The following is a 14,899-nucleotide window of genomic DNA, read 5'->3' as shown; positions in this document are numbered from 1 at the left end:
CTTTGGTCACTCTGCACTGATAAACGTTCAGTGAAAGATTAGTGAATACAGCATATGGTAAAACTTCTGTGCCTCCATTACATCATAAAAAATAAAATACTGTATGTATATCACGCTAAAAATCATGTACAACGAATAACACGAGGTAGTGATATTTTAGAAGTTAACACTCATATACTTCTCTCGATTTGAATGAATGTGTGATGTATTACTCCACGTGCCACACAGCATAACCCTATGTTCCTGACGTATTTGCTTCCCAGGATTTCATATACAGATGCTCTAGTTTCAAAGACCAGTTGAGTTAAAACTCATGTAACTGGAATACACTACCTTATTTTTGAATGCAGTGGAAATGAATTATTTAAGAGGAGCCTGTGGAGTCACGTGGAGAGCAGGCTGATGAATGAGGATATAAAGGAGCGTTGTGGTGTTGATGTGGATGTGATAGGAAGCGTTATGAGGAACACACTGAGGTGGTTTGGCCATGTGGAGAGGATGGAGGGTGAAAGACTGACGAAGAGAGTGTATGTGAGTGAGGTGGAGGGGGAAAGAGGGAGGGGGAGGCCGAGGATGAGATGGAGGGATGGGGTGGAGAGGTATATGAGAGAGGGGGGGGGTGAGTTGGGAGCAGGGCAGTGAAATGGCGGGGGACAGGGCGACTTGGAGGCTATTTGTTTGTGGCCACCCCAAACGGGATTGAGGCGTCTGGCAATAGATAGATTTTCGAATGCTATGGTGATGATACGGCAACAGTGAGGATGCCACAGCAATGAAGTTTTTCTTAGTAATGATACCCTACCTGCAGTAGCAGCAAAACCATTCTGCCTTTTGTTCCTTGTCTTCCCCTCACATATAATAATTTGCGACTTTATTCCTAAATCATGCAAAATTATTTCAGGTTGTAAGAAGATATGAGATTTTATCTTTTTTCTCATACACTAGGCAGTGAAGAGGACCAAAGCATGAGTTTATACTCTTGCAATGCAAGAGCACGTTTTTTTTTTTTTTTTTTTGCTCTATCTTAATTTCTAGTATCCTTCTTTTTAAATAAACTTCTGTTTTCTGCTTAACTGAAAATGCTGATTTGAAGGTTTTGAACTCAGTTATTTGTTTATGAACATCTGCTTCTTCTTTCTCTTGCCAGTTGTTTAGACACCGCGGATCTTAGGCTATGACACAAGTTTGTCATTCTCCAAGGAGCTCCGACTTGGCAAATTGTCGTGGTTTTCCTTACTGTTCATTCATTGACAGTCCTCTGGCTTATCTTAAAACTTCAAGAGAATTTGCTGAATGAAAAACTGGCCAGCTGCAGTGTAATAACTGCATGTCTTTGAGTAAAAGCTGTTACCTTCCGTGCATGTTGATCGAACCATTTAAAACAGCCTACCAAGGTGTGTATAAGGAGAGGTGTCTTCATCCCCATTGAGCTCTGTAGTAACACATTTTGAAAATGACTTTTTTCCTAGGGACTTTTTAAGGTTTGTTAGTACAGTAGACTAAACACTTCGTTAAAATAAATAAAGAAGAGGAATATTTGTTTTATTCCTGACACTTTTATTGCCTGAATAAATAATAACACTTAATTTTCTGTATAGCAGTATGTAGCATTCCTATCTATGTCCTGATTGGCTAGCTACTATGACGTCACTAGCTCCGCCCCCTTACCACACGTCACTTGGCGGGAAGGCGGTTTGTTTGTGGTTACAGTCTATATTTGTAGCAATTTTGTGTTGTGCTGTTGCTACATGCAAAGTTATTTCAAGAAAGAGAAGGAAGTTTGTATCTCTTCTTGTATTTCCGCGAAACCGACACAAGGTATCACGAAAGTGGCTATAGATGCCTGCAAAGAAAAGATCTATCACACGCCAAGCAAGTAAAACCACGGCATTTCATTTGCTCTATGCATTTTTCACCCAAGTGTTTTAACTTTCACCTGCCATATGACAATGTCAAGTTCTCTTTAAAGCAAAGTTTGTGCCCTGGTTTAAATCTACCAAGACTAGGAAACAGCATTCGCAATCCTGTTTCGTATGAAGCCCTCATAGAGTATTTTACCAGTGTCGACTTTTTGCTTTCAGAACATTGGATTTTTACTGGAAATAAAAGATTTAAGCTTTGAGCGCCTTTTCAATTATCTATTAAGTGACACTATGATAATACTTCTGTTTAGTTTCAGCATTACTTGATATTTCTGTAGATTTTGTTGTCTTAGTTGTGGATGTGCAGTATTTTCATCAGACTAGGGTATTGTTTTCAATGCACAGAATGGGCTACTGAATATACAGGTTGTCTAGCGAGATGGAAGGATGGGGTGGAGAGGTATATGAGAGAGGGTGGTGTGAGTTGGGAGCAGGGGAGTGAAATGGCGAGGGACAGGGCGATGTGGAGGCGATTTGTTTGTGGCCACCCCGAATGGGATTGAGGCATCTGGCAATAGATAGATAGATAGATAAAATAGATTACGTATATATGGAATATTACATTAGTCAGCCAATATATTTAAGTTTTCTTTGTTTACATGACAGACAATTTTCTGTGAATAACAACAACGAACAGTTGTGTATAACTGTTGCAAAAAACATATGTTTATGAAACTTTTTTTTTTTTGGGGGGGGGGGCATAGAATGTCTTGAATAATCATCACCAGTTGCTAATGACAAACTCTCTGGACACCCCGTGTAGTAACACTGATTTGCTACTGTGTAATTAACAGCAGTTGGTTCTGTTGTTTAAATTCTTATATAATCAGGGTTCTTATCAGTAATGCCTTAGCTTGTGCATTCCTTATCGCAAAGTTTGACAAGATAAAGTCTTTCAGATTATGCTTCTTATTTATTACAGCAAGGCATGAAGGAGTGAGGATTAGTTAGGACTTTTTTTTTTTTTTTTTTTTTTTTTTTTTTTTTTTACAACGGAGGAAGGAAAAACAAATGGGGAAAAAAAAAAAAATCCATACACCAGATTACTGGTGTCCTCTATTCATAAAATATCTGTAACAGTTAGACTTGAACAGTTGTGGGTTGAAATTTGGAGGAAAACGACTCTGGGGAAGCGAGTTCCAGAGAGATGCAGTTCGGGGAATGAAAGAATTCTGATAGGCAGAAGTTCTGCAATATGGTTGAGTGACATTCCAGTCATGAGCGCTACCAGATGCCTGTGTAGCACAAGGGAAGGCATGGAGAGGTGGCACCATGGACGCAACTTCGTCTGAGCATTTGCCAAAAAAATATCTGTAAAATAATGCAAGGGAGGCAACATTCCTTCTTACTTGCAGGGGAGGTAGTTTATATGTAATGGCAGGGTTGTTAATGATTCTAACAGCTTTATTCTGAATTTTGTCTAGTTGTCTTAATGTAACCTCTCCACAACCATTCCACAAGGGTGAGCAATATTCAAGCTGAGAGCACACATGACTCTTATAAATTATAGCTAACTGCTCATCGGCGAAGAAGTTACAGACTCTGTACAATAATCCAAGTTTCTTTGAGACGGTTTTAGCAAGTGATCTGACATGAGAGGTCCAGCTGAGGGCACTGTTAAGTGAGACACCAAAAGTTTCAATACTTTTGGAGATGGGAATATTAGTAGCACTGAAGGTAATGTACGAATCTGGCAATATCTGTCTATTAGTAAACTGTATATACAGTAATCACTCAAATATCCGACGTAATAGAGCCATTGGTAGGTCCGGTTATTGGTTTTGTCCGGATATTGGGCCCCAGCTTATGGACTTGTACTTATGGACCCTAACTCAGAGAAACACCTATACAACTCCCTCTGGACATGCATAGCACTTATTTAACACCCAAATCACATCAATAAGGCACATAAATGACTGAAATAAATGCAAAAGAAACATAAAATGAGGGTTTAGAAGTATGTTCATACATTAATAAACATTCTGGTACTTATGGACCCTAACCTAGCCTAACTAAGAAAAACACATTCCTACTGCACATGCATGAGGTAAGTATAGTATGGAAAAAAGTACAGTATGAAACATTCTGGTAAGTATAGTATGGAAAAAAGTACAGTATGGAACATTGTGGCTACTTACAGCAAGTCCCTGGCCACCTCGATGAATAACCGCCTCCTCTCGGACTCTGACAGTATGAACGATTTCTTGAAGCACTTGCAGTACACTCTTCCTGAAGTCTTGCACTGAACTTAGTCAATAACACACAGAAGTCCGTTCTCTTCACAGTGTTCACTTTAGTCCAAATAATGCTCCATTTCAATTTTGTGTTGCACATTAACTTTTCCCAATCTTTTCAAAATTTCCAAAGCCAAAACAAAGAAGTCTATTTACGTTAAATTTAGTTTCCACTGAGTCTTTTCTCTCAACTCGAAAACCTTAACACAACACACCGTTTTTTTCACTGCACAACAGTCAAAATTCCCGTGTGGTCTAGTGGAGAAGTTCTTGCTGTTTATTCACTGTCATTGTCCGAGAGTATCACTGGCAGGCGACCAAGGGGTGCATCGCTGGGTCGTGGTGATGGCGTACCCACTGCAGAGGACTCTGAGGAAAGCCGCAGACTCATGTCGAGCGGTGACTCCACCGTGGCTGATGTGCTGGGCTGTGGCTCGGAGCACGAGGGCCTGTCTTGGGGAGGCAACGGAGTGGAGCTAGGGCTGGGCACAGCGGGGGTCACGGGCATGAAAAAACTGTCAATCGTTGACTGACGCAAGGACCGACGATTCTGGCGATTGATGATGTGCTGCCGGAAAGCACGCACTTCCTCCACGAGTCCCAAGGGCCCCATCTCCCTGTCGCAGTTCGGATGTTCCAGGTAGTCTAGGACGATCCCTAGATGTTCCCGGAGTGCGCTCAGCTTGGGGATGGCTGGAGTAGCGTCCTGCTGAGAGGAGTCCGCATCATCGTCGCCTTCGTCGTCGGAATCTTCAAGTTCGGTACTGACACCAGCAACCGAAGACGCGATCTCGATATCAGATAATGTCTGATACCCAGGATCGCCCTCGTCGTTGTCCAACCACTCACGAACATCGTCCACATCAACATCGTCGCTGTGCGTACGTAGCCGTGCATGGAAGTCATCCACGTCAAACCCTAGAAAATCGTACTCCACATCCGTTCCGAGAAGCGGACGAGACCAACCATTTTCAAGAGTTTTCACAGGGACTTCCTTCCATGCACTAGCCCAGTTGTACAGCGCAGACTTGATGTTGTAGCGGCGAAGGTTTTCCAAAGTCCGCTTGCCTCGAGTGTCACATCCTTCCCTGCGCTCGTCCTCGTCCTTGAGAACAACCATCACCTCATCCAGGAACTTCCGACGGTACAGGCGCTTTGTTGCCGCGATCACTCCTTGGTCCATGGGTTGAATGAGAGCAGTCGTATTAGGTGGCAGAAACATGCACCTAATACGGCCATTCTCAGCAACCAAGTCCTTGTCGCACGGGTGGGCAGGTGCATTGTCGAGCAGAAGGAGAGCCTTTACCTGGTCGCGAGGGATTCCCAGTGTCTTCGTCTGGTAATGGATGACCTCCTTGACGAAGTGACGGTGAAACCAGTCTTTGAAAATCACAGCTGTGAACCATGCTTTCAAAGAATGGTACCAGACGACAGGAAGGACATCCATCACCCCACGAAGGCACCGAGGCTGCTTTGCACGGCCAACAACAACGGGCTTAAGCCGGTGCATGCCGTTAGCACTGGCACAACACAAAGCAGATATCCATTCCTTAGAAAGCTTGCGGCCAGGTACACGCTTCTCCTTCTCCTCGGCTAGAGTGTTCGTTGGCAGCGAGCGATAGAATAGGCCAGTTTCGTCAGCGTTGTAGACTTGACCGAGAGTTAGGCCCTTCCTGTCGATCAAGCCTTTCACCTTGTGCCGAAACTCTTCAACTCCATCCTCGTTAGCGTCCAATGCTTCGCCATGTGCTTTACAGTTAGCAAGGCCATGTCGCAACTTGAATGCGAAGAGCCAACCCTCGGATGCCTTGAAGTCTAGGGCGTCGTGAAGCCTTGCGAACTTCTCAGCAGCAGCCTTCAGCTCCGTTCCACGTACCATCACACCAGCTGCATGTTGCTGTCGGTACCAAATCAACGTGGATCGGTCGATTTCTGCAAACTTGGGGGTAAACATAACCTTCCTTTCCACGTTGCGTTTGCTTCGCGACGAGAAGTCAGCCGTGTACTGCGTGAGTTTGTCTCGGGAACGTTTGGTATCGAACAAAGTCGACCGGGCCAGGTTGTGCTCGCGGAGAATGCGGGAAGAAGACCAACCCACATCAACTTTCTCCAATATCTCCCTCTTCTTTTCCAGAGTCAACACCACTCTCTTCCTTTTCTCAGGTGGCGGGGCCATCATCACACACACTAAGAGGAGGCCCGAGAGCAGCAGGAGGCCCTGCAGCAGGTAGGGCACCACCACAAAAGCGAGCAAGTGGGCAGCCATTGCAAAGAGCGTAGGTCCAGTCGCGGTGAGAGACAGGCGGGAAGTGGGGAGGATGCAGCGGCGCTCTATCAGACGTCGGAGGAATGACGCACCAAAACAATGCTCTCCCGCGGCGCGCGCAGCAAGTTCAAATTACGGATGGGAAAAAATCTTTTTTTTTTTTTTTTTTTTTACTTTTTTGGGGTTTTCAGACCATTTTGGGAATGTTGGATCCCAGGACGATAAGGTCCGGGTAGTGGGGATGTTCGGTTATTGGGCGTCTGGATATTAGAGTGATTACTGTATTTAGTTTTACTAGCATTAAAAGAGACAAGGTTGTTTTGTCCCCATTCACTGATTGTAGCTAGATCTTGATTTATGGAGATGGCTGTACTGAGTTGAGAGGTAGAGATATTAGACTTTGTCAATGGATGTCTGAGTGTGAATGAACTATGTAGTGTTGAGTCATCTGCATGTGAGTGAACGGGATTGTGAGTGACAGATAAGAGATCATTGATATGAACCAGAAATAGGGTTGGCGCCAGAACAGATCCCTGCGGCACGCCGGCGTTAATTGAGTGGAAATTCGAATATACATCATCTACTTTTACTCTTATTTTCCTGTCACTCAGATAAGAAGAAAGCAAAGGAACAAAAGACGTTAGTCCATAGCAAGGGAGTTTGGACAGCAGGGAACGGTGCCATACTCTGTCGAAAGCTATAGAGATATCAAGAGCTACTGCATGAGTTTCTCCAAAAAGATCAATTGATTGATGGATGGTATGAGTTAAGAGATTGAGTATGTCAATGGTGGATCTTTCGTGGCGAAAACTGTATTGTCTATCACTAATTAAGTTGTTGGATTCAAGATGTTTAACAATATGCTTATTAATTAAAGTTTCAAATACCTTACCAAGAGAAGATGTGACAGCTATTGGTCTGTAAATGGAGGGGTCAGACGAACTTCCTTTCTTCGGAACTGGGTGGATATTGGCTTCTTTCCATGACGTTTTTGGTTGGTTTTGTTTGTAAGCTTACCAGATTACTACAGGTTCCTAAACTGGGTATTGTCTTTGCTAATGTACGTGCAGTATCAGTTTTATGCCTGTTTTTTTTTCCCCAAGAAAGCTACCGTTATTTTATATCTCTGGGCGTATAAGGATAGGCTGTGGTAAGGGGGCGTGGTCAGGGAGGGCCTGCATAAAAGTTGCCAACTAGTCAATTTCCTTGAGCCCCACATGTACCCACCTCTTCTTTTACACACCTTGCAGCCAATTAACTTACGCCACATTCCCTTTTTCTGTCATCGTCCATGGAGACAACAAAAACGGAAATAAATGACTTTAAATTATTCCTTAGTATTGTAACGCAAATTATTTGATAAATAATAATGACTGATGTTAATTGATTATTAAAGCATTTTTCTTTTTAGTATTACACAACTGAAATTATTCCTGACTATCCCTGAGTGTTAGTTCTGAAATTTCCATTAGTTCCATTTAGGATTTTCTGTTATCATAATTAATAAACTGCTTCCTACAGTTTTGAAATATACTGGTACTTTTTCATTGACTTATTGTTTTTTATAACAATTTTATGTAATAGGTTTCACCCTGTAAAGATATAAGGAAGAATATGTACATTATCGATGACTGAAAATTTCTGGATACTCTGCCGTCACTTCTTAGGCCGACTGTACCTGTCCAGGGGCATTTTTCCCAAGTCCCGGACATACCTTTGGCTCTAGGCCTATTATGTTGGATCTTGGAGGGATTACTGTATATGTATATACATACATCTATCTATCTATCTATAGCCCGACGCCCTAATCCCGCAAAGGGTGGCCGCAGACAAAACGCCTCCAAGTCGCTCTGTCACCCACCATTTGACTACCCTCCCCCCAGCTCACCTCCCCCCTCATATACCTCTCAACTCCATCCCTCCACCTCATCCTCGATCTACCTCTCCCTCTCCCTCCCTCCACCTCACCTACATACACCCTCTTAGTCAGTCTTTCATTCTCCATTCTCTTCACATGTCCAAACCACCTCAGTGTATTTCTCCTAATCTTTTCAACCACATTCACGTCCACCCCACAGCGTTCTTTCACTTCTTCATTCGTCAACCTGTCCCTCCAAGTCACTCCACATGCTCCTCTCAAGTAACTCATTTCCACTGCTCTCACTCTTGACTTGTTCCCCTCTTGCAAGGTCCATGCCTCGCCTCCATACGTCAGGGTAGGGATCACAATACTATCATGCAGTGACTTCTTAACTTCCATACTCACCTCCTTATTTCTCAACACTGCTTTCAGTGTACCAACAACCTTCCTTCCCTGATGTACCCTTTCACGCACTTCATCCCCCAAAGTTCCATCCCTGCTCATCACACTACCCAAGTACTTGAATGCACCCACATTCTCCATATCCTCACCATCCAACCTCACTGCACACTCTGTGACTTCATTCCTCTCAAACACCATAACTTTACTTTTGTTTACATTAACTTTGTGTATATTGGAGGTTGGTGGCGGCACTCTCCATCCACTCAGTGTAGTGCTGCTCGTGGGTTCCTGCCCTTTCCTCTCATCCTTCCTTCTTTCCATCCTTCCTCTTCTGTCTTTCTTTCCTTCATTCTTTCTTCTTCCTTCTGTCTTTGGGTGACTGTACACTGAGTGACAAGCCAAATGGTTTCCTGTGCACCAGGAAACCATTTACTATGCTGGGTGGTTTAGTGGGTAATTAAGGCGCTCCAGTTGGATTGAGCCTGTGCAGGTTTATATCCAAGGGGTGGTTGGGGTTTATTGCTCACATAATGCCACTCAGGGATGAGTGAGGCTGGTCGCTCTCATCTTAATTGTCAGGACCAACTTGTTTAGCCCCGTGCTCCTACACTTCTCATGGGGCAACACAGGATTAGATGATGATGATGATATATGAGTGTGTTGTCCTAGATGACTGGCTGAAGAGTGTGATTGTAAATGTGTACAAGGGAAGGGGTGATGCCCTGGAAGGAGGAAATTTTAGAGACATAAAACTTTTGGACCAGATAATAAAGGTAATGGAGCGTCGTAGAAGGAATGATTAGGAAAAGAATGAAAATTGATGAGATGCAGTTTGGGTTAATGTCAGGCAAATGGACCACTGATGCCTTATTCATTGTCTGACAGCATCAGGAAAAATATCCTGGAAAGAAAAGGGAGCTGTACTTCATTTTTGTTGATTTGGAGAAAGCCTTTAACAGAGTCCCTAGGGAGGTAATGAAGTGGGCAATGCAAAAGCATGGGATCAAAGAGTGCCTGGTTAGAGTGGTTATGATTATGTATGTGGGTGCTCGCACCCAGGTGAAATTGAATGGAGAGTTGAGTGACGAGTTTTCCGTGAATGTTAGCCTGCATTTAGGGTCAGTCTTGAGCCCCTAATTGTTTGTCATGATGTTTGATGTTCTCTCATGTGTCTTCAGAACTGGACTCCTATGGGAGATGTTGTGTGCTGATAACTTGGTGTTTATTGCCAAGAATGAAAGGAGACAGGAAAAAGAGACAGAATGGGACACAAGGGTGCAAGAGTATATATGGATAAAACAAACGTGATCATATCCTGGGATGGTGGTGGTTCTGTGAAAGCAGAGGGAGTGTGGCCATGTGCAATTTGCCATAGAAGTGTAGGAAGTAACTCCATCTTTTGCAGTGCTTGTGATAAATGGGTGCATGAGAGATGTAATGGTATTAGAGGTAGACTGTGATATAATGCTGATTTTATGTGTGTGGAGTGTTGGGGAGAGCATGTAGAGATTGTTATATGTGAAACAGTTGATCTTGCTGGAGAGTCTCTTGAGTGTGTGGAAGAGTTTTATTATTTGGGGAACATGTTGTGTGCTAGAGGTGGGGTTGGATCTAGCTCTGTGGCTAGGGTAAGGAGTGAGACCCGCACAGTAAAGGAAGAGGATATTCATAGGCTCATGCGTACAGAATCAACATTGTTAGATGGATATGTAGTGCGTCCTTGAATGCAAGGTCTAGGGGGGCTAGGATTGTGATGGAAGAGCTGAGAGGAAGGTTGGGACTGGAATGTATTGTGTTGTGATAAGGAGGGGTGGGTTGAGATAGTTTGGACTGGTTACGAGGATGTAGGATGGCAGTTGGGTGTGGAAGGTCAGAAGTGTGAACATTCGGGGTAGGATTGCAAGAGGCAGACCAAATAAAGCCTGGGACAAGGTAATAGAGTGTGGCCTTAGGGATAAGGGAGTGAATAGGGAGGCTATCAGAGATCAAGCAGTACAGAGATGCCATTAGGTAACCAAGGCCGACACATGTGAGCATCTTGGTGCCTTTATAAAAAATACGATACAAAATGACAAATGCTTTTCATGTTGATCTGCTCATTTCATCACAAAGGTGCTTTGTCTTGGTGGGTCCCTCGTCCCACCACAGGTTAAGTCAGTGGTTTGCAGATATTCCTTTCTTATTCCATATTAACAGTATCTGCTGTTATATCATCTGGCCACACCTCAAAACATCTCAGGATAGAAAGCTTCCCTCAGTGCCTAGCTCTTCAACTTCTGCACTCTTCTAGGTACATAAGTAATTTTATTCATGTGACATTTTCCCGCCAGTGTATCACACAAGTAGTCTGTGTTGCATTACACTCTCCATACATGCAGTGATTTTAAGATCTCTGTCTTCCTATCCATAGCCCCACCCTATGTGTAGCTGTTCATATCCTTGAACCTATAACCCCAGTCAAATCGCTGTCTGGTACCACAGGCTCACTGTTTAACTAATACCCATACTACTGGCTCTTTAATACCCATACCACCAACAATATACATCAGGTCATCCCAAAAGATTTTAACCTTCTCATCTTGTCCAGCCTGTAGGGGCTGGCCTCATCTCTTGTTCACAGGCATGCTGTAAACTAACTACCAGGAGCCTATATTTGGTGGTACTGTGCACCCTGGATAGAGCGAAGCAACTGTTGCATCCACTTCATCGTTACATTCATGTATCCCATTTGCACTTTTTCTCCTTCTCCATAACCTGTCTGCTCTCTCTTTTTTTTTTTTTTCTTATTTTTGCCTTGTCCCTCTCTAGTTTGCTTCCTCATTCTTGCCTTTCCCTCCGTTCTTCTCTCTATCTCACCTCCTCTCCTTTATAATCATAACCTGCACTACATGCTCCTTGCCTGGTTTACCTTTTCCTCTCCTTTATCACCTAAACCTATCCTTCTTGCTTCCTGCCAGCCTCACCTTCCTTCCATGCTTCCTGCCTGCCTTCACCTATTTTTTCCCCTCCTCTCCTCAGAAAAAGTTTGAAGGAACACGGGTAACTGTTGAAACTTTCCTGGCATGGAAAGCGAAGTTTGATGCCGAGATGGCCTTACTGCGATCTGAGCGTGAGCGTGAGGAGGAGAAGAACCGGAAGTTGAGCGGTCGCCAGCTGTTCCAGAGAGACCAAACCCTCAACCAGTCAGATCTCAGCTTCCTTGGAGATGGTAATTTCATTCACCTTAACCTGGTGAAGGTTTACATCAATTTGCAGATTTTTCCCATAGCTTAGTCCCAGGAAAAAGTCATTATCATGATAGCACTTCCTTTCCATAACACTTTTTCATTGCTAGCAATATATTCTGCTCCTGATTGTTTGTTTTAGCTCAGCATTGAAAATGGAGAGGTGGCAGTGTTAGGTAAAGGTAAAGTTAACAAAAAGTTTAGTAGTGGTAGTTTATATTGTGGCAAAATCTGGGTGAGCATAGTTTTGTGCCAGTTTTATAGCTCTCACATATTATAGTACTGTACTGTGCAGCATTTGTGTATGCAACAGTCAGTTTTAGAAGAAATGATGATGATGATGATGGTATGATAAGAATGGTATCAGAACAAAAGAGTAGAGCAAAGCCAGGGGCTTAATCAACAGATTACAATGTGTACTTAACCCTCTGACGCCGGTTCATGTCTGAAGACGTGTGGTCAACAGGCACTGGTTTGCATCTGAGGATGTTTTCATATTTTGTGGGCATATTTCATTTTAAAAGCATGCCAAACTCACCAAGAATGGTGTGGCTGGCTCTCTCGTATGCCTGAGGGTGCGGGAGAGGCTAGCTGGGACAGAGGTGGGGCAGCCACCCATGCACTAGTAGAGATAAACATCAGCAGGGGTCAAGTTCACACTTTTTTGTGTATTTGTATCATTTGTAATTGATTTGTAAAAAAATATATATACATTTTTACAATTATTTTTAAATTTTAAATTACAAAAATAAGCCCAGTTGTGGGAAAGGGATAGGGTGTAGGGAGCCTGGTGTCAGGGGCTTAATTATCTAGCCTGTTGTACTGGGTATGCTGTTGATAGTTTTCCCACATTCATATTTTCTTTTTCCTTGTTTTTGGATCTACCTTACGTCATCTTTTGATGAGGGGAAAAAGATCAGTGTGATGATGATGATGATGATGATAATGATGACATTCCAAAATCTGAGAGAAAAGATCGAGCAAAAATTAGTGAATTGAGCAGACAGACAAGAGGAATGACAGTGGTACAGTCATTCTTATAAACAGTTAATTGTGTTAACCCCTTAACCATGGGGCGTCACTTTCGTGTCGCTTGGGAGCAAGGGATCATACCGCGGGGTGTCACTTTTGTGATTCTGTGTTATTTTGAATTTGCCCGGGCTTTCAGGTGGTGGCTTGTATCATCTATCAGTACTACCAGTGTCCAGCTATACTCAGTTCTGCTAATGTCACCTATACTCCCATCCACTGTTGACAATTTAGCCATTTTTCTCCTGTCCTTGACTCCCCCCCTACTTACCTCCCCTCCATTACCCTCTCCTCCCGCCTGACCAGCTGTGCTGCGCTACACAAATGCTGGATGGATTTTTCCATTCATTTGATCCATTGAAATGTGCCCTTTGCCCTATTCTTATATCAAATAATATATAAAAGAAAGAGAAAAGGTAATTGATACTGCCATACATCTGGAATGGGCTAATTATCACCTGGCAACACCTCACGTGCACTCGTTCGCTAATTTTCCCTGTTTATTTCCCCTTGAAGTATGCCGTATGACCTGTTCTCATAATAAAAATACATATAAGAAAGGAAGGGAGAAGCCTAAGTGATATTTACATTCACCTGGAACTACCTAATTTATTATGTGTTGTCTAGATTTCCTGCCAATCATTTCATAGCGTATATATTAGCAGCTGTCACCACGTTGACATTGGCAGCCCTTCACTGCTCCTAGGCAACAACATTCAGTTTACTGTCGTCTTTCAAGGTGAAACCACGTCGGATTCGCGCCTGTCCAATTCCGCCGCTTTTTAGCCCCATGCAAAGGGCCCTGTGACCTCTACCCCTACTAAACCTCATGTGGAAAGGGGTAAAGGGCTAAGTGACTGTTGTGGAACATGAACTGGCTAATTTGTCAATGAAAATTATGGACAGTGACTACGATCTTTCTGGTGACTCTAAAACAGTGCAAGTGGACATGTAAATAATGTGTAAACAGGAAGTGAAAGCAAAGAATAAATATAAGTGAACAGTGGAAAATAGTTTTATAAGTTACTGCAAGTGACAGAGCATAACATAGTGGAAATAAAATAGAAATGTAAATAATGTTAATAAAATAGAGAATGTAAATGAGTAGTAATATGAGAATACAAGTATATATACTAGGAGTAAGGAAAGTGAAAGTTTCACTCTAGCATGTATGAATACTATGAGTTATGAAAATGAAAGTGACAGATTCGCTCTCAACGCTAGTATACAGGACGAGAAAGTGAATGCCTGGAGTGAAAATAAACTACTAGTACTGAAAGAAACTTACAGATAAATATTGTATATATAAATAAGTGTAATAAAGTACTAGGAATATAAAGTGTGAGTGTGTTTATAAATAATAAATGACAGCTCCGCCTCAGAATACCATCAAGGAACCAGCACGGGGGGAAAGCTCGTATGCACTCGTAATTTACAGTAAACCCTCATTATACAATGCCTCATTGTACGATATTTCGCTTATACAGTGTCAAAATTTTAGTACCCTATGCCCACTATACAATGGGAACGATTTGCAACAACGATGGATCATCCGCGGCTCAGTGAACAGTGAATGTGCAAACGCAACAAAAACGTCCTCACACTGTCGGCATTAGACCACACACACTTGTCCACCGGTCCAGCCTCATTAGCTAGCCCTGCCCAGCCAGCCAGCCCTGTCCAACCAGCCAGCCCTGCCCAGCCAGGCAGTTCTGACATTGATGAGTGAGGGCTGTGAGTCCCTGTGACTATGAGGCCGAGTAGGGACAATTCGCCGTCAGGACGATTCCCCTTCATTTATTTACGTATCAGTTTATTTAGCAAGTACACTAGTTTTTTAATTATGTAAGTTATAAAAGTGATGGTGGTTTATTGTTTATATAGTAAATGTAAAATATGGCATCAAATCATGGGCATTAAATGAAAAATAATATATTGAAACGTGAATCAGCTGATTTATG

At 42.9% G+C, this 14,899-nt stretch overlaps 1 protein-coding gene across 1 annotated transcript in view; it reads left to right on the top strand.

The window, feature by feature from the left end:
* The window catches only part of LOC145404902 (RWD domain-containing protein 1), a 124,644-nt gene that overhangs the window by 83,503 nt on the left and 26,242 nt on the right, over positions 1–14,899 (top strand). The window contains exon 4 of the mRNA XM_080276404.1: positions 11,704–11,893. Coding sequence (XP_080132530.1) covers positions 11,704–11,893 — 190 coding nt within the window. The remainder of the gene's footprint in view (positions 1–11,703; positions 11,894–14,899) is intronic.

The sequence above is a fragment of the Coenobita brevimanus genome, chromosome 65 (genome assembly GCF_032717465.1).
Source record: "Coenobita brevimanus isolate Jiangsu-jjx chromosome 65, ASM3271746v2, whole genome shotgun sequence".
Taxonomy (NCBI): domain Eukaryota; kingdom Metazoa; phylum Arthropoda; class Malacostraca; order Decapoda; family Coenobitidae; genus Coenobita; species Coenobita brevimanus.
Note: the sequence above shows the minus strand (reverse complement) of the source record. Positions and strands in the feature narration are given on the sequence as shown.